Source organism: Astatotilapia calliptera, chromosome 8, assembly GCF_900246225.1.
Source record: "Astatotilapia calliptera chromosome 8, fAstCal1.2, whole genome shotgun sequence".
Lineage (NCBI taxonomy): Eukaryota > Metazoa > Chordata > Actinopteri > Cichliformes > Cichlidae > Astatotilapia > Astatotilapia calliptera.
In genome coordinates, this window is record NC_039309.1 from 255440 (window position 1) to 275000 (window position 19561).

At 40.1% G+C, this 19561-nt stretch overlaps 1 protein-coding gene across 1 annotated transcript; it reads right to left on the reverse strand.

Moving 5' to 3' along the window:
* Positions 1–1021: 1021 nt before the first annotated feature.
* Positions 1022–11959, reverse strand: LOC113028340 (adhesion G-protein coupled receptor G7-like). Its single transcript, XM_026178537.1, is given in 18 exon segments — positions 1022–1186; positions 1662–1950; positions 2242–2323; positions 2417–2751; positions 3939–4051; positions 4166–4318; positions 4853–5043; positions 5129–5242; positions 6332–6480; positions 7347–7435; positions 7515–7658; positions 7835–7941; positions 8037–8141; positions 8403–8859; positions 8861–8941; positions 9512–9721; positions 9723–9754; positions 11899–11959. Coding segments are annotated over 18 exon segments (2877 nt in total).
* Between the last annotated feature and the right edge of the window lie 7602 nt (positions 11960–19561).

Below are 19561 nucleotides of genomic sequence, written 5' to 3' on the forward strand. Positions count from 1 at the left end.
CCATTTAAAACCCGTTTTTGCCTTTAAAAGACCAGTTCAGACCAGATAGATGCAATTTAGACCACAAATTCTGTTTTGCTTTTTGTTTTGTTTTGTTTTTTCCTTTTTCTTTACATTATTGATACTTGAGACTATTAAAAACAATTTAGACAACACAGATAAGCATAAAATACCAGTTCACAGTGTTATAAACATTTGATCTAAAGTGACACAGCTGTCATCCTAAACTGACAGCTTTTGCAACCATTATATTGAATCTGTTCGGAGTTCTTATCAGGCTCAGAAAAGCATTATTTTTAATGTTTTTACACATATATTTACACACACACACACACACACACACACACACACACACACACACACACACACACACACACACACACACACACACACACACACACACACACATATAAATAACGGACCTGCTGAACTCGAGTCTGATCTCAGGCTAGAATGTTCAGGAAGCAGGAATAGTCACTGCTTTTTTCCACCTGGGTCACTTTAGTTTTTTACAAGGCTAGTGTAGACACTGTTACCAACATGAATCACTTCAGACTGATACACGATGCTACTTGGAGAGCAATGCTGATGCTTAAAATAACAATAAAAACCAGTCTTCATACCTGCAGTCTGTTCCTGAACACGTGACTGTGCTAGTGTTTGGTTTCTGTCTGGTCAAAGAAAGTCTGCCTGCAGCAAAGTAGCCCAAACATCCTGGAGCATCCTCTGTGCATCCTGGGAAATTGAGCTCCTTCAGCAGATCTGCTTTTTGTCCCTACCCAGAAAAATTTCAGGGAAAACTTGTTCATGAACAAAACAAACAAAATAGTCTAATTCTGCTTATTCCACAGATTTGAATGAGTTTGAGGAGATTTCTGGAGGTTTATTGTTGATGTGATCATGACTCTGATTTTTGATTGACTGTGATGCAGTTATTTAGTTTATGTTCACATTAAAAATAATTGAATACAGATGCTTTTAAAATCATCCCCAAGTCATGGGTCAGCTGCTTGTTATGACCTCATTTTCCCCTGTATTTCTCCGAGTGGTTCTTGTGCCAGTTCTTCCATAGACGGTACTTCACATTGTTAAACGAGATGCTGGCTGAGGAAAGGTACTGCACTGATCGGGACATGGTGGCTCTGAAGGTCGGCGTTGTGGCTGTGATGATAAAAATCTGAAGGCCCTGAAGACATAGAGAGGGAAAATATATATACATACATATATATATATATATATATATATATATATATATATATATATATATATATATATATATATATATATATATATATATATATATATAGAAATCATAACCTTCTGACGATGCTGTCTGTGTTGAGCGCTCCGCTACTACTACTCCGCCTAGGTTGCACTGTCGAGCGCAGATCCACTGAGCACAGCGCAGGCTAGCCAGACAGAAGTTAAGCTCGTTGCAACATGGCAACTGCCTCATCACTAGCCGAAATTGAACCTCCCCCACCCTCATTCAGATCTGGCGTTTGGAACTATTTTGGTTTTCATGTGAAGTATGACCCTGATGGTAAGGACAAAAGTGAAACAGTATGTCGGATGTGCCACGCAATGCTCAATTACATTGGTGGGAACTAGTGCGTTAGCTTGGTTAGCTCGTTAACGTGTTGACGCTGTCCAGCCCTTACCTGTGTGGTTGTGCAGAGGCAGAACAAAATGCTGAAGACCAGGTTCATTGTTCCTGAAGTGACGAGGACCAGATACCCAAAAACCCAGGACACACCCAGTAACACAGCCAGAGTGAAGCATTCAAGGAAACTCTTCCTGAAGCAGGACTTCCTGGTTGCTTTAATGGACACATAAACCAGCAGGACGATGTTGTAGATCAAGATCAGGCCGACTGGAAGGAGGAAACCCCAAAACAAAGGTTTCTCAAAGCTGAAGTGTTTGTTCTTATCCAGCGCTGCCAGCCAGCAACTTCAGTGACATGAAAAGGAATTATACAAATAATATGAATAAATAACTTTGTCTAAACTTTAATCAAAACTAAGAGGAATTATAATAAAGTTTGTAAAGATAAAAAAAATAAATTACAAAAGCTGTATAGGCGCATCGAAAAGAATGGTTGTATCAAACTGAATCTCTGTGAGTAGCATCATACAACAACAGCAACAACAACACTGTAATATTGGTAAAAATGTGACTTTTGTTCATATTGAAGTACAGGTCAGTCTAAAGTAGATAAATGTGGTTTGTGTGATTACTCACAATTCCTCCTGTCTGTATCTCAGAGGATTGTCCACTCTGTAGGTCACCCCCAGTGTGATGCCCATGAACAAGGCTGGCACTCCTAACACAATAATTAATTAATTGGGACAGATTGAAGGGTCTTCAAGAATAAACAGCTTGTCAGATTTAAGTCCCGACTTTATAAATGTCTTACCCCATCCCAGAGTCATGCCCAGCAGAGTCCAGTGAGGTGGTAGACTGCGGCGTATTTTCTGAATCAGGATCTGAGTACCGTTCACGCTGTTCCACATGAAGGTGGCCATCAGGAGGAAGTGCAGCAGAGCCGCTACAGCCGTACACGAACCGCGGTCTGGTTCTATGCGTTCATCCGAGTCAAGGATTTCATTGGTCCGATCGTCAGTCTGCACCTCAATGTCAATTTGTCTGCTGGAGTTTTGGACTCCAGAGACAAAGGTGATGATAAAGGCCAGCAGGCTGAAGTAGATGCACAGCCGAGATATCAGGCTTTTCTTCTGTTCATTCTGAAAACTACAGATGAAAATGAAAAAGTGACAAATGATAATATGAAGTCTTACAGGAAAACTGTAAAAAAAAAATAGAAATACACGTGAATGTAATTTTAAATATGACATAAAAAATAATCAATTAATAAAAGGCTGAAAACAAGATTGTGATGTTGCAAAAATTAATTGCTATTTTTGTCATACAAAGCAAAAATCTCCTTAAAAATTTTGACTTTTCTCAAAACAATAAATTGCATTCATGTTATTTCTTTAAATGTTATTATTATTATTATTATTATTATTATTATTATTATTATTATGATCTTTTCTCTGTTTTCTTTCATTCCAAAATATTATGTTTTTTTTTAATTTGTTTTTATTTTATATATAATTCAGACCTCCTTCGTTTTGTTTGTTCGCACTTTTGGCGGAAGTTACAGTCTTTAGTTTGTTTGTGTAATTATGAATCCACAGGCTTTGCTCACCCAATTGAGAGATTTTCTGAAATTCTTCTTTGCAAATACTTTCAAACTCACTCTGTTTTTTTTTTCCTTCTTTGATTTAAGTTAAAGAGGAGATATAATCCAAGGACATTTGGTCAGACCTTGGGTATCCTCTGGAACCTAGTGGTGATTGAATGATGGTGTTATTTTCCAATTATTTTTCACAGGACAACAAACTGTGTTGGTTTCACATCAAGGAGAACCCAGGAGCAATTTGTCCTTCTGTTTAACTTCAGCATCCAGACCAGAAATCTAATTTATCTACTTTGAGAAGGTATGATTGGAAGATGCCCACACGACCATTAGGGTAGTAGTAGAAGGATCTTAAAACTATTAAAATATTACATTGTAAAAATGTGGAGAAAAGTTCTAGAAATAATTTAAAAATAATTTAAAATTTTTAAGAACTAAAGGATTCCTTTTCTGGATAAAAGCAAGAGGGTAATTAAAATTTTCTCAATTACAATAAAATTAAATAAAGTAAACAAAGCACTGAGAGAAGAGTAGGGAAGTCATTGAAATATCTAGATTTATGGCTCAGTTTTTGTCATACCAATTTTTTGACCAATTTTGACTCTGTAGCTAACACTTCTGTTTCTAACATGTTTGCTGCATGTTAGTTGCAGTCAAATACATTTTAACCTGTTAGATAACTACACTTTTTTGTCAAATGACACATAAAAACAGAGGTGGGGTGGTCTAGTCTTACATTTCTTTAACGTTATAAATGATCGTCACAATCAAACCCAGAAAAGAAAGAGAGAGTCCCACGATGGAGATTGCACCCAGAGCTTCTGCATACTCGTAGTTCTCTCTGAATGACTGAAACACAGATATGATCAAAAGTCTCACTAAATATCTGTATTGTTGCAATGGTTGATGAAGAATCAACAAACTGTGGCTTCATCTTTCAGTCTGCAGATTTGTGATACTCACCCAGAGAGCAGCAAAGTTGGTGGTGTGGTTACAGAAACATTTAATTAGTCCATCTGAAGTGTTTCCTTTAGAGCAGCCACTGGTGCTCCAGTCCTTCTGACTGTAGTTCCAGAAAACGCAGGAGAAGTCGTACAGAGACGTTCCACTGATGTTCTGAAACAGCAGCGCACAGACAGCCCTTTAATTTAGATAACTTAGACTTAACGCATATTTTTAATGCAGTTTGTTTGCTTTTCTTTTGTTTTGTTAACACCATTGATATTTTTCTTACAGTATTTGTGTTTGCTTTGAATCAATTCTGATATTGTATATTTGATATTAACATGACATCATTGTATTTTAACATACAGATTGTTAAAGGTAACACATCTACAACATATTTTTTATAATAATATCCTGGCAAAAATCCTTCCACTCCATACAGAACTAACATGCATAACATGCAAACTTTTTCTGCAGTACCTACAACTTAAAGCATTTAAATCCATTCCTCACACGAAAACAAGAAAACAAAACCCGTTCTCAAAAATATACAGAACAATAGTGTGACTGGACAAGTTAGCTTTTGTGACCAATTTTACCCCATTAGCAGCAGGAAGAACTGCAGCTGTGCTGAAGATATTAAATTATAACCAGCAGACATCAGTCATTAGATTTATATATGAATGAAGATACTGGATTTCTTACTCTTGGTCTGAACAACATCTCCACATGTTGTGGCACCATGTTGGGTTCCTGCCCTCTGACGCTGGCTGACAGGACCCTTATGGTGGCCCGTCGCTTCATGTAGAGTTTTGAACGAAAGAAACGATCATTCTGATAGAGAACAAAACCCAGAGAGACGTTCAAGTCTGTCTGACGACTTCTGACATCTTCGCCTAACATGAGAGAAAAGAATCCACTGCTATTAGTAAGAACTTGTTAAAATTAGAGGATTTTTCAGCTTTAAAAAGACAGACTCACCTGGCAGGAATCGTATGTAAATGAGGGCATCAGCTATGAAACTGTTTTCCATCACGACCTGTGTTGCGTTTGTGTTCAGATGAATTCTGTTGGGCAAAAAATTCCCAGAAATCCCTGTAGTGACAAGATGACTGCATGTCAGTGAACATATTAAAAATGTACAAATTTACTGTCGGTTCTTCAATTTTAAAGTTAAAGTTCAGATTAAAATGAAAGTTAAGAACAAATTTAAGATAATTTCTTTACAACACCATTTTTTGAAAACAAGATCATTTCATTTTATTTTATCTGACTGGAGAAAGTAACTTGCTTCTAGTATCTCTTTGTAACTTTGAAATAGTCTCGAAGAATTGAACTGAGCACTACTTTTTAAATCTTGATGTATTTGACAATTTTATTGCTTTTTTTATTTTTCAGCAGAGCAATAAAGAACCACCAGCCAAGGACTTCAGCCATAAAAATATTCTTGGGAGCTGTCCCACAGAAGAGTTCAGATCATATTTATTCAATGGCAAATTTACTGGATCAAAGTGATACTATTTGACAAAAGCAGACAGAATCTCGGGTAGATTCTTAACTTAAGTTTCTGAGGACTTTATCAGTTTTCTTTTATTGTTGTTTTCTGTGTTTTGAGTCTGAAAAAATACATTATTACATGCAAATTTAGAGAGTGAGGCCAAGTTATTCACATCATTAAGTTGAGTTCAGGTTTATAATCCTCCCACAAGCTTTGAGGTCTCAAAACTATTTTGTGTTTTCAGTCACCGGTAAACATGAGTCCATCACACGTGTTGAAAATACAGCAGTAAAAAGACTAAATAGTGAACAGGACACAGAGCACAACAACAGCAGCCAGTTTCAATGGTAAAACCATCAAAGGACACAAATAAAGTTGCTTTATACAGAAGATAAGAAATCACCACAGCTGGACTTTAGAACCGTCAACTGGGCAAACATGTCAACCTTGAGAGTTCACTCAAGAGTTCAACTGCTGAAAGCTCAAGTGAAGTAGAAATCATAACCTGGTTAATAAACTACAAAGTAGAAGCCAATCTGTTCTCTCCGGTGTTCAAATCTTTGCTTTTAGATCTGTCAGTTACAATATTTGATTAAACCTGCAGGTATTTGCTTTAGAATGCTTTATAATTTAATAAAAACCAGTCCACGGATGATCACTGCTGTTCGACACAGTTTCTTACTGACCTCTGAGAGAGGTGAACTGGACTCCGTGAGTGTCTGCAGCAGGGATCTGTGCCGACTGGACCACCAAGTTCGGCTGAACCACTTGAGATTGAGATGTATTTTGACTGAGGCTGAGGTTCACTGAGAGCTGGTCCAGAGTCACCGTAAGCCTGGACATTAAAAAAAAAAGCCCCCCCCCCCCCCCCCCCCCCCAAAAAAAACAAAAACAAAAAACAACCCAACAACAAATAATAATAACACAAACAAACGCAGAAACACAAAACATTGTTTGTCTTAATCAGATTTGTAGTTTCTAATATTCAGTTGTACCAGTCCATTTTTGGCACTCCCCCTGAACTATAAGTGTCAGTTTAGAGCTTCAACTTTACCTTTATTACTTTCATCTCAAAAGGAAACTCACCTGAATAGTACAGATATTTAAGGTCTAATGAGAATATTTACAATTGGAGGTCTTTACAGTTTGAATTGGAACAGGAAAGACTAAGACTGCTGACACTCTTAAAACTGCTCTTAAATTCCTGAATCAATTATTATTCATCTGTGAGTTGGATATTTTGTCTCTAAAACAGAACAACTTTGACAACTGCCAGTTCCTGTTTATATGCTAAAATGCATCACACTTCAGAGGAATTACAAAATAGCCAATCAAACTAGGATGGTGAACATGGCAAACATTGCTTAAATCAGCTTTTTGCCAGTGTCACAGTGAAATATTTCTTTATAATGTAGCTGCTTAGACTGGTTGTTCATCTAATATAGAAAAAGTGAATTATCACTGAATATGAGTTAAATCTGGTTGACAGAACTTTAGGGAAATAAATACAGCTGATGTTAGCACTTTGGTCAAAGCTCCTTTGTATTTCAGTTTAACCTCAGCACTGCTAGCATGGCTGTAGTTTCATGATGAATATTTTAATGATCTTTCCCATAGTGCCACCTTTACAGCAGTTTTTAACAGTCTTAGCTTCACTGCTGATGAGCTTATTTTATTTGTTTATTTACATATTTAGTTTACCCCAGAGTTGCGTTGTTTTCCTTGGTATCATCTGGTATAGTGGCGTTCAGCAGCTGACTGACTGTTGCTACTGCTGACACTCTGACACTCTGCACAGACACAAATATGAACTGAGATTAACATCTTACTTTCTTTTTTTGCCCCTTACGATTTGCTGAATGTTTGTACCTCTGTGGCGTTTGCAGACAGCAGCAGTGTGTTGACAATCTCAGCCGCAGCTGTAACATTTTCAGCCGTCAGCTCTTCTGCTTTTGATGTCAGAATCTGAGTGCTGGTCGCCAGTGTCTCTAAATCAGCTGGACTTGTAAGCTGAGGTAAGAAAGACATGATTTTACTCATCTGGTTCTTTACTGAATCTGGAATCATCTGCATGTTACCTCAGAGCTGCATTTCTACAGGATTACCTCACAGAGAAATACTCAAACTTCAGCCATATGACACTTTCAATCTTTCTTCAGAAGAAAAAAAAAACTGCTGTTCTTACATTTTTTTTGTATGTCGCTGAGCGTCAGGTCACACTGGAAGATCTGTGGAGGGCTGAAACCTGGTGATCCATTCATGGACAAACATCTGGCTGAAGATTTAGATTTACCAGCTGAATGGAAATGGTGATAGAAAGATAAACATCAATACACTAGAGTCTACGTGATGGAGTGATGTTGGACTGAGGGGAAGATGTGGATGACTTACTACCACTCGTTCCTACTTCACATTTTTCCTCAGAATACGCAAACCAGCCGATGGGTGTACGAGGGAACCTGAAGCCTCCTAACTGCTGCTCTTTGCAGAAGTTTTCTACGAAAAGTTTGTTAAAAAATAAATATTTTTTCCGTTTGTTTTTTTAGAATACTAGGAATTTATTTGTTTTAATCACAAAAGAATAAAAAGGACTTTTAAATAATGCATGCTAAACTTGATTTCAGGTTGTAGAAATCCTTACAGCTGGTACATTAGACATTTTGAGCAAATTATAGTTTTTGATCTCTGGCATTCCTCTCTTTCGTTCTCAGCTGAATGTTTTTGACCCATCAGACTCTAGTCGGTAAAACTTCTTACCTTCTGAGCATGTTACTCCAGTCCATTCATCAGGACAGATGCAGACACCGTTCTCTGGTTTCCCTCCATTATCACATTTCAGGACAGTGGTGGTAGGAGGGGTAAACGTAGTTGGGGATATAGTGGTCGTAGTAGTATTAGCAGTAGCAATAGGTATAGTAGTTGAATCATAATGAGTGGTGTTTGCTGAAGGAATTGTTGTAGGATTAGGAGGTAAAGTACTGTCAGTGTATGGGCTCGTAGCATTCGTACCAATTGTAGTAGGAGTACTGTAAGTAGCAATATTTGCATCACTAGTTGGGTAGAAAGTAGCAGTGGTGTTTGTGTAAGGAGTAGTTGTATTAGTATCACTTGTAATAGTAGTCATGGGAGAATAGTGAGTAGTACTCATTTGATCAGTCATGGGGTTGGAGGTAGTATCAGCTATCTGACTAACAGTCGTATCAGGCCTGGTAAAAATCTGTAGTTGTAAGAACAGGACTGGCACTAGTAGGAGGAGTTTCTGGATACTCTGGTGTTTCCAGGTCAGTGGTTAGAAACTGTATCTTGTTTGTGGTACTCAAATTAGAAGTATTAGATGAAGTGGTATTGTTAGGAACTGTTGTTATAGTAGTGATATCCCCTGGAGTTACAGTAGTAATGCTTTGTTCAGTAGTTATATTTTGTGCAGTAGTAGAATCATCAGGAACATCAGTAGGAAGTAGTGCAGTAGTAGCAGTATCAGTCGTATCAGGCCTGGTAAAATCTGTAGTTGTAAGAACAGGACTGGCACTAGTAGGAGGAGTTTCTGGATACTCTGGTGTTTCCAGGTCAGTGGTTAGAACTGTATCTTGTGTTGTGGTACTCAAATTAGAAGTATTAGATGAAGTGGTATTGTTAGGAACTGTTGTTATAGTAGTGATATCCCCTGGAGTTACAGTAGTAATGCTTTGTTCAGTAGTTATATTTTGTGCAGTAGTAGAATCATCAGGAACATCAGTAGGAAGTAGTGCAGTAGTAAGCAGTATCAGTCGTATCAGGCCTGGTAAAATCTGTAGTTGTAAGACAGGACTGGCACTAGTAGGAGGAGTTTCTGGATAATCTGGTGTTTCCAGGTCAGTGGTTAGAACTGTATCTTGTGTTGTGGTGCTCAAATTAGAAGTATTAGATGAAGTGGTATTGTTAGGAACTGTTGTTATAGTAGTGATATCCCCTGGAGTTACAGTAGTAATGCTTTGTTCAGTAGTTATATTTTGTGCAGTAGTAGAATCATCAGGAACATCAGTAGGAAGTAGTGCAGTAGTAGCAGTATCAGGGATGTCTGTTGGTGTAGTTAACCCCTGCTCCAGCTGTGAAGGAGGGTAAAGGAACAGCTGTGAGAAACACCTAGAAGGGCAATGATCAGTTAGTTCATTAAAAGCGCTATGAATGCTGATACTTAGCACGTATGGTTTTCCATTATACCTGATCTTAGTATGTCATCATTAGTGTTGGGAAGGTTACTTTTAAAATGTATTCCACTACAGATTACAGAATACATGCCCCAAATATATATTTTGTAACATATTCTGTTACGTTACTCAATGAGAGTAACGTATTCTGAATACTTTGGAATCTTAATACATTATCATGCTTTATACAACTACATGAATGTACTTTGTTGTGTGATTTATTACTGATATTGAAGGTTACTCGCCATAACCCACTACATTTTTAAATCTTAACCTCCTAGGACCTGGCGTCCACATATGTGGACATCCACATTTTCAGTTGTCTAGACCAAGCACAAAATATCCCCTGATATCCCCTTACAAGGACATTATACTGCCACTGTTCTATCGGAATATATATATATATATATATATATATATATATATATATATATATATATATATTGTTTGAGTGTAAAAAACAAAGAATTTCCATATATACAGTGGGGAAAAAAAGTATTTAGTCAGCCACCGATTGTGCAAGTTCCCCCACTTAAAATGATGACAGAGGTCAGTAATTTGCACAAGAGGTACACTTCAACTGTGAGAGACAGAATGTGAAAAAAAAAAATCCATGAATCCACATGGTAGGATTTGTAAAGAATTTATTCGTAAATCAGGGTGGAAAATAAGTATTTGGTCAATAACAAAAATACAACTCAATACTTTGTAACATAACCTTTGTTGTTTGCAAAGAAAAGCGTCTGGACTTCTTTAAGTTGCTTGAAGACGTTTTCACCTCTCATCCGAGAAGCTTCTTCAGTTGTATGTATTGTATTGTATTGTATTGTATTGTATTGTATTGTATCTTTATTTGTTTCAGACATATAAAACAAAAAACAATATATACACACTACATATATTTTCATTTACAGATACGAATATATATGTAGATATACACACACCCACACGTATGTGTTCAGATAAACAAAAATATATAATGAAATAAAACAAAATCGTCTGACATAATGTAACAATGTTTGGTCTGAAAAGGAGTAGGAAGAAGTATGAACATACTTATTACAGTTTTTGCCCGTTGCTTGAACACTATAAACCCATGCTCAGACTAAAGTAACACAACGTGAAGCTTTTGTTACCATACCTCAAACACATGTACCCATACCTTAAACAAAAGCGCTGCTTTGCACCCCAGTACCAATTATGCAACACTCCTACTCCTTTATGCAACACACCTACCCCTTTATGCAACACACATGGTCCTGCATGCTACACTCTATTTCATACATAAGACACTTCGCTCACAAAATGAAATCTCAGGGTGCCATTCGGAAAACACATGTATCCAAAATACAAAACACATCGGATAATTGCAACCACTCAAATACACACCTGAAGGCACGTACTTGCAAAACCGAACACCAATTAGCCAACTACAAAAAGCCCTCAGCGTAGCCATTTCAAGAACTTTGCAAGCATGGATGGAGGGAGAGCAAGAGGAAGAGGAAGAGGTAGAGGAGGAGGAGGAAGAGGAGGAGAAGGCCGAAGAGGCCATGAACGGACCCATATTTCTGATGAAATAAGAGCAACTTTGGTGGACCATGTCATCAACCATGGCCTGACTATGAGGGAAGCTGGGCAGAGAGTCCACCCACATCTAAGCCGCTTCACAGTGGCATCTGTAATACGAACATTCCGACTAGAAAACAGGTCTGTCTTCACCTCCATACCTTCTGCTCTACTCAGATGGTTTCATAGCACTGTTCTACAGTATATCACATCACCATATCAAGTGTACGGGGTGCTAATGCTCCTTTTGCAGCCAAAGTGGCTGATTCCTTATATTGAAGTACAGTGTTGTACAGTGGATGACACAGTACATACAGTAAAGTACTGTAAGAAAAATAAGCAAACCGATGACAATATGTGGTTGTATTCCTCCAGAATGACCTGAAGACCTTCTGGGGGAGGACGGCAACGCCTGTTCACACAACAGCAGGAACTTGCCGTTGTGGACCTAGTGAGGGCAGACAATGCCATCCGTCTCCACCAGCTACGACGGAAAATACTTGCAGACAGGCGAGTGTTCAGCAACATAAACCATGTGAGCATCACCACCATCAGACGCATCTTGGGTAAACTCAGCATCACCATGAAGCAGCTCTACAGAGTCCCATTCGAGAGGAACAGTGACAGGGTCAAAGGACTTCGAGCTGAATATGTACGGGTACGTGTAACTGTCCCTTACATTTACAATAGAGTATTGGTGAAGTCCAGTAGCAGCTGAATATGTACCATATCAGTACCACATGGATCTATTCTGAGAGCTACACAGGTACCTGTGTGATGGGGTGAGGGTGCTGCATGTGTAGCACTGTAGTACAGTGACATGTTCCCCTTTTTTCCAGAGAATCTTGGCCATGGATGGAGCTGCACAGCCTCATGAATACATTTTCATTGATGAAGCTGGATTCGACCTGAGCAAAACAAGACGACGGGGTCGTAATGTAATTGGCCAAAGGGCAATTGTGCACGTCCCAGGGCAGCGCGGGGGAAACATCACATTATGTGCCGCCATATGCCTTCGAGGGCTTCTGCACCATCATGCAATACTAGATCCATACAATAGCCAACACATACTCACATTTCTAGATGCTCTCCATGATATAGTTGTACAGAACAGAGCAGATCAGCCCAGGTTTGTGGTGATATGGGATCATGTCAGTTTCCATCGGGCTGCTCTGGTCCAGGCCTGGTTCTCCAACCACAATCAATTTGAAGTGGTATACTTGCCCCCTTACTCACCATTTTTAAACCCTATTGAGGATTTTTTTAGGCTTGGAGATGACGTGTATATGACCGCCAACCACATGCCCGCATGCCTCTTCTGCAGGCAATGGAACAGGCCTGCGGCGACATTCAGGTGACAGCAATCCATGGATGGTTTCGACATGCAAGAGGATATTTTCCCCGGTGCCCAGCGGGAGAGGACACTGCTTGCGATGTTGATGAGGTCCTGTGGCCAGACCCCAACAGACGGCGGGATCCATGAGCCCACTTATGCATAATTGTCATGGTTTTTTGTGTTTACAGTATAGTGTTTTTTCTATTGCAGTATTATTGTGTTGTGGTTTTTTTTTTTTTTGCTTTATCTGAATTCATGGTACTGCGATGTACACTATTGAGTAGGTCTATTTGCGTTTTTGGTTGTTTGGAAATGTGTCTCCTGTAAATGTGCCTTCTGAATACACAATGGAAATCAAGGACTGCAGTGTTTTATGTAAAGAAGACTAGTGTGTTCCCCCTGATCTGTAAGTGTTTGCATATGATGCAAGTATGTGTCATTTTGTCAACAGAGTTACATTTTGACAGAGGAATGTTAGGTTTTGACAGCAGAGTTTAGGTTTTGGGAGTGGAGTTTCATTTTGGCACAGATGTGTATGGTATATTTCCCAGTGTTGTGTCGTGTTTACTTGTGTTTAGAGTTTTGGCACAATGAGCGACGTTTTGCCAAATGTGTTCAAGCAACGGGCAAAAACTGTAACTACTGATTTTATCTACTGTTCTGATTTTATCTGTTTTGATTTTATATACTGTTGTTTGTTTGTTTGTTTGTTTGTTAATTAGTTAGTTAGTTTATTTGCTTGTTTTATTCAATTTTAAATCATGCTTTTTATTTGTTCTTGTTTCTAATGTCTCTGTAAAGCACTTTGAATCACCTTGTTGTTGAATTGTGCTATACAAATAAACTTGCCTTGCCTTGCCTTGCCTTGTAGGTATTGTCCGTAGTGCTGCATTAACATCATCTAGCAGACCTTCTGAGGGTACTTCACGTAATCTTGGTAACCGGCTACGGGGGATCCAGGTTTCAAGCTTGGCCATTATCCTATTTTTCAGGTCAGTTCCTCTCGCACTCAACGATCCTTCTCCTATCGCACTTGGGGCTATGTACCCAATCTCGGGTGGGGGTGATGATATCTCCCCCCTGACCTGGCTTCCTCACCATGTATGTGGAGGGGTGGTCGTGTTGTTTTCTTGGCTCTTCTCTCTCTACAACGATCTCCTTTGTTTCGGCAGTGTTCAGAACCAGCTCGTTGTTTCCACACCATCCGATTAGATGTTGGACGTCCTCTCTGCAGTGAGACTCGTTGTTGTCTGATATCCTTCCCACTATTGTAGTGTCATCAGCAAACTTCACTGTGGTGTTAGAAGAGGAGTGGATGGGTTTGCAGTGGTGTGTGAATAGGGTGAAAAGAGCTGGACTCTGAGAACGCAGCCCTGTGGTGCTCCTGTGTTAATGGTGATAGCAGGTGATGTAGGGTTGCCCACCCTGACCTTTTGTAGCCTGTTTGTGAGGAGATCAAACATCCATGAGCAAAGTGTGGTGGTTAGTCCCAGGTCATTCAGCTTGTTTGTTTGGCACAATGGTGTTAAATGCCGAGCTGAAGTCTACAAATAGCATCCTAACATATGTATTGGGATGCTCCAGATGAGTCAGGCTGGTGTCAAGTGTGATTGAGTCAGCATCCTCTGTTGATCTGTTCCTGCAGTAAGCAAACTGTAGGCTGTCCAGGTCAGCAGGGATGTTGGCCTTGATGTGTGAAAGAACGAGTCTCTCAAAACACTTCCTGATAATTGGTGTCAGAGCGACCGGGCGATGGTCATTCAGACATTTTACTGACTGTCTTTTGGGCACAGGAATAATGGTAGTTGGTTTGAGGCATGTTGGGACTGCAGCCTGCTGCAGAGACAGATTGAAGATGTTGGTGAACACCCCGCCAGTTGGTGGGCACATGACTTCAGCATGTGTCCTGGAACCATGTCTGGTCCTGCTGCTTTGTTAACATTGATCCTCTATTTTGTATTTGTTTGAATTATTATGTGTTTTTAACTCTTTCTGCCATGATGTCAGGTCTCTCTTGAAAACATTTTTTAATCTCAATTAAATTTGCACCTGGAGAAATAAAGGATGATAATAATAAAAAAAAACAAAAAAAACAAAAAACATTGATCCTCCTGAGCGTGGATCTCACCTGATGGCATTCGAAGACAGGTACCGGCTCCCCTATGGGTAATGGTGCTGTCTGGGTTCCCATGCCGTTGGAGTGACCATCAAATCCAGAGGCTAGAGGGTCTGCAGGTTCATCAGCCCATGGTCCACCTGTGGACCAGCCTGTGGCCTGTGGTCCCTGCTGGGACCTTTCTGTTTTGCTCTTTACTTTCATTTCAGTCTGCGAGGGTTCGGCAAAGATGGTAGTTTGGCAATAATTAACACCTCGGGAAACAGAAGAGCATAAAACATCCACTGATGGCAGACTGCACAGGAGAAACAGAAACTGTAATTATTCACTAATGTGGAGCACATGTTCATGCTCCGACCCCAACAGAATCTAAACCTGTGGGAAACATCTGCTAATGATGATTATGATGAAGAGAATCGTCAGACCTAAGCGATCAGAGCGAAGTGCGTCAGTCCTGAGAGTTTATGAACTCTGCATCTCATCAAAGAGTTTGTGCAAGCTCACAGCTGATCCACCGAGGAAAGGTTCAAAGCAGACGTGGAAGCTTTGTGGAATAATTAGCAGGAGATGGACCATTATGCAAAACGCCTACAGGAAGTTATTTCTGCTTAAACGGGCTTCTGAGGCAGGGCTATTAATATGTGTTCAACAAAGAAGCGAAGAGGACCTGCCTCCTAGTGCTGTTTGAGCTTTCCACCTCGATGTGGAGGCTGTGCTCCAGAGAAGATCCTGTTTCCATGAGGTGGACGGATTATTTCACAATGAGCCGAATCAGATCTGAAACATCAGGAGTTTGTGAGGAGTCCTGGAGGGGATGAGGGCCTCTGAAGTGACGCGGGATTTATAAATATGTTGCTTTAAATGTTCGGGCTGATGGAGGGAAGGCATAGAAAGCGTTTCACAGACTGCAGAAATCCTCAGTGCGGTTTCTGTTTATGATGCTTTAAGAACAATAACAAACCCTCCTCTTCATCGCTTTCATTTCCTGCTGCAGTTAATTCTCTGAATATTAAACACCTCCTCCCTCTTCCTCTCTCCCTGGTGACCACTGTCTTTAAATGCCCCCCCCGCATCACCTCTGCTGCTCCCACTGTTGCCATGGTGACAACAATCCTCTGGTGATTAGTGTTAATTATCACCATGGCAACACCATCAGTAGCAGTGTAATCATGTGTCAGGAGGTGAGGAAGAGGAGGAGGATTTGAGAGAGCATGCTCACTGGTGAAGAACTTTGAGTCCAGAGGATGACGGGCAGAGATGAACCACCAATCAGGAAGCAGCTCGGATGTTTCCTTACTGGACTTCATTTAGTCCAAATATGTGTGCACATTTAGTCCAGTACAGACGTGAAAACAGAAGAAACACCCTCCAAACGCGTTTAACGAGATGACAAAGGTATGACACTGATGTTAAAACTGATCTGAAAAGGTGAAGGATGGGTGTTGAGACTGTATGGGGTTGTTTTGATAATGGATTGCATTCATAAAGCGCTTTTCAATTCCACTATTCATTCACTCTCACATTCACACACTGGTGGAGGCAAACCACAGTTGTAGCGACAGCAGACTGACAGAAGCGAGGCTGCCATATCGCGCCATCGGCCCCTCTGGCCATCACCAGTAGCCAGTAGGTGAAGTGTCTTGCCCAGGGACACAACGACCAGGACAGACAGAGCTGGGGATTGAACCGGTGACCTTCTGGTTACAAGATAAGCTTCCCAATGTATGTGGTTGAATTTGTACCAAATCAGACTAAACTCAGACCAACTGCCTTTTTATATTTAGGGTATCTGTCAAAGACTTTTCTAGTCCAGAACCAACCAGATACATCTGACCTGTGGGGCGTGGTCTGAGGGAGCAGATGCACCTGTCCCCACCCACTTTCTGTTCTCATCCCCAGAGGATAAAATAATGCTGCTTGGCCAAGCCCGCAGACGTCTCATAAATTGAGCATTCTGTTCAGGATTCATGTCCAGGAACTGATCGATTACATGACTATCTTACAGACTGCTGTAAGACTGTGTCAATCCACAAGGTACAGAGGTCCATGAACATTAATTTATGGGCTGAACCTTGTTACCGAGTGACAGTCTTTATTTAGCTGCAATATGGGGACAAGTTTCACTAAATTTGACCAGAGACAAACGTCTGTTTTAGACCTTATACAGCCCTTCTACAGCCGTGAAAGTAGGATGATGTTCCACACAAAAAAATATCTGTCTGAAAAGATGAATTTTTGAGAATTTCTATGGAGCATGTAGGGGCATTAATAAAGTCTAGGACTGGGTGCACCAGAGGACCATCTGTAAAGGACCCCTTTGCATCTGTCGGTAGGTGTTCAGCATGCAGCGTGCAGCATTAATGTGGGGAAGGGGCATTTTCTAGCCCTCAACCATCATTTTTACCAGTTTACTATGAACCAGTAAAAACTGATCCCTGCTGTTGATGGTTTTACTTTTGTGGACTGAGGCAGAGTTCAGTCAAGCAAGCTGTGAGTTTTTCTTTAGTTTATGAAGCACAGGTGATCCATGAACCTCTTTATGTTTGAGGTTGAATTGCTTGACTGTTGGGGTGATGGCTGCACTCCAGAGTTCACCATTTGTAAGGAAATATTGATTTTGTTGGATGTTTATTGCTGAATAATTAACTTGTGGGTGTACCAGCAGATTTTAAAGGGTCGTGCCAACCTTGAAGTGAATAAGTATGACCAGATTCCTGTGGGGTGTTTATGTGTTATGTTCAGTACATTTTATTGTAGCATTAACTAAGGTCTGTAAAACTGTTTTTAAATCTGATGAATGTTTAATATTTATGTATTTTCATGTTTCTCTTTTATAACTCTAATGAAGAAGATTTCTCACACATACACCTTTACTTGACTTACAGTGACCCCCACAGCGCACACTTCCCTGCTTTTCTATTTAACTCTTACATTATGGATGTATTCATACATGCAGGTGTGTAGGTGGAAGTTTGTAGATGTTGGCTTATGAATGTGTGGACAAAAGCTCCTCAGTGAAGTCCTGTTTGTTTTAGATCCTCCTTAAACATCTGCTGAAGGTCATTACTGAACATCTGCCAGAGAGCCTTTTTGAACATCTGCTGAAGGTCATTACTGAACATCTGCCGGAGAGCCTTTTTGAACATCTGCTGAAGGTCATTACTGAACATCTGCCGGAGAGCCTTTTTGAACATCTGCTGAAAGTCATTACTGAACATCTGCCGGAGAGCCTTTTTGAACATCTGCTGAAAGTCATTACTGAACATCTGCCGTAGAGCCTTCTTGAACATCTGCTGAAAGTCATTACTGAACATCTGCCGGAGAGCCTTTTTGAACATCTGCTGAAGGTTATTACTGAACATCTGCCGGAGAGCTTTCTCGAACATCTGCTGAAACTCATTAAAGAACATCTGCCGGAGAGCCTTTTTGAACATCTGCTGAAGGTCATTACTGAACATCTGCCGGAGAGCCTTCTTGAACATCTGCTGAAGGTCATTACTGAACATCTACCAGAGATCCTCCATGAACATCTGCTGGAGAGCCTTCTTGAATATCTGCTGAAAGTGAAAGTCATTAGTGAACATCTGCATCTTCTTGAACATCTGCTGAAAGTCATTAATGAACATCTACCAGAGAGACTTCTTGAACACCTGCTGAAACTCATTACTGAACATCTGCCAGAGAGCCTTTTTCAACATCTGCTGAAGGTTATTAATGAACATCTGCCGGAGAGCCTTCTTGAACACCTGCTGAAACTCATTAAAGAACATCTGCCAGAGAGTCGTTTTGAACATCTGCTGAAAGTCATTAATGAACATCAGCTGGAGAGCCTTCTTGAACATCTGCTGAAAGTCATTAATGAACATCTGTTGGAGATCCTTCTTGAACATCTGCTGAAAGTCATTAATGAACATCTGTTGGAGAGCCTTCTTGAACATCTGCTGAAAGTCATTAATGAACATCTGTTGGAGAGCCTTTTTGAACATCTGCTGAAGGTTATTACTGAACATCTTCCCGAGATCCTTCTTGAACACCTGCTGAAAGTCATTACCGAACATCAGCCGGAGAGCCTTCTTGAACATCTGCTGAAATTCATTAATGAACATCTGTTGGAGATCCTTCTTGAACATCTGCTGAAAGTCATTAATGAACATCTGTTGGAGATCCTTCTTGAACAGCTGCTGAAGGTCATTGTTGAACATCTGCTGAAAGTCATTACTGAACATCTTCCGGAGAGCCTTCTTGATCATCTGCTGAAAGTGAAAGTCATTACTGAACATCTGCATCTTCTTGAACATCTGTTGGAGATCCTTCTTGATCATCTGCTGAAAGTCATTAATGAACATCTGTTGGAGATCCTTCTTGAACAGCTGCTGAAAGTGAAAGTCATCACTGAACATCTGCCGGAGAGCCTTCTTGACCATCTGCTGAAAGTCATTACTGAACATCTGCCAAAGAGCCTTCTTGAACATCTGCTGAAAGTGAATGTCATTACTGAACATCTGCATCTTCTTGAACATCTGTTGGAGATCCTTCTTGATCATCTGCTGAAAGTCATTAATGAACATCTGTTGGAGATCCTTCTTGAACAGCTGCTGAAAGTGAAAGTCATCACTGAACATCTGCCGGAGAGCCTTCTTGACCATCTGCTGAAAGTCATTACTGAACATCTGCCAAAGAGCCTTCTTGAACATCTGCTGAAAGTGAATGT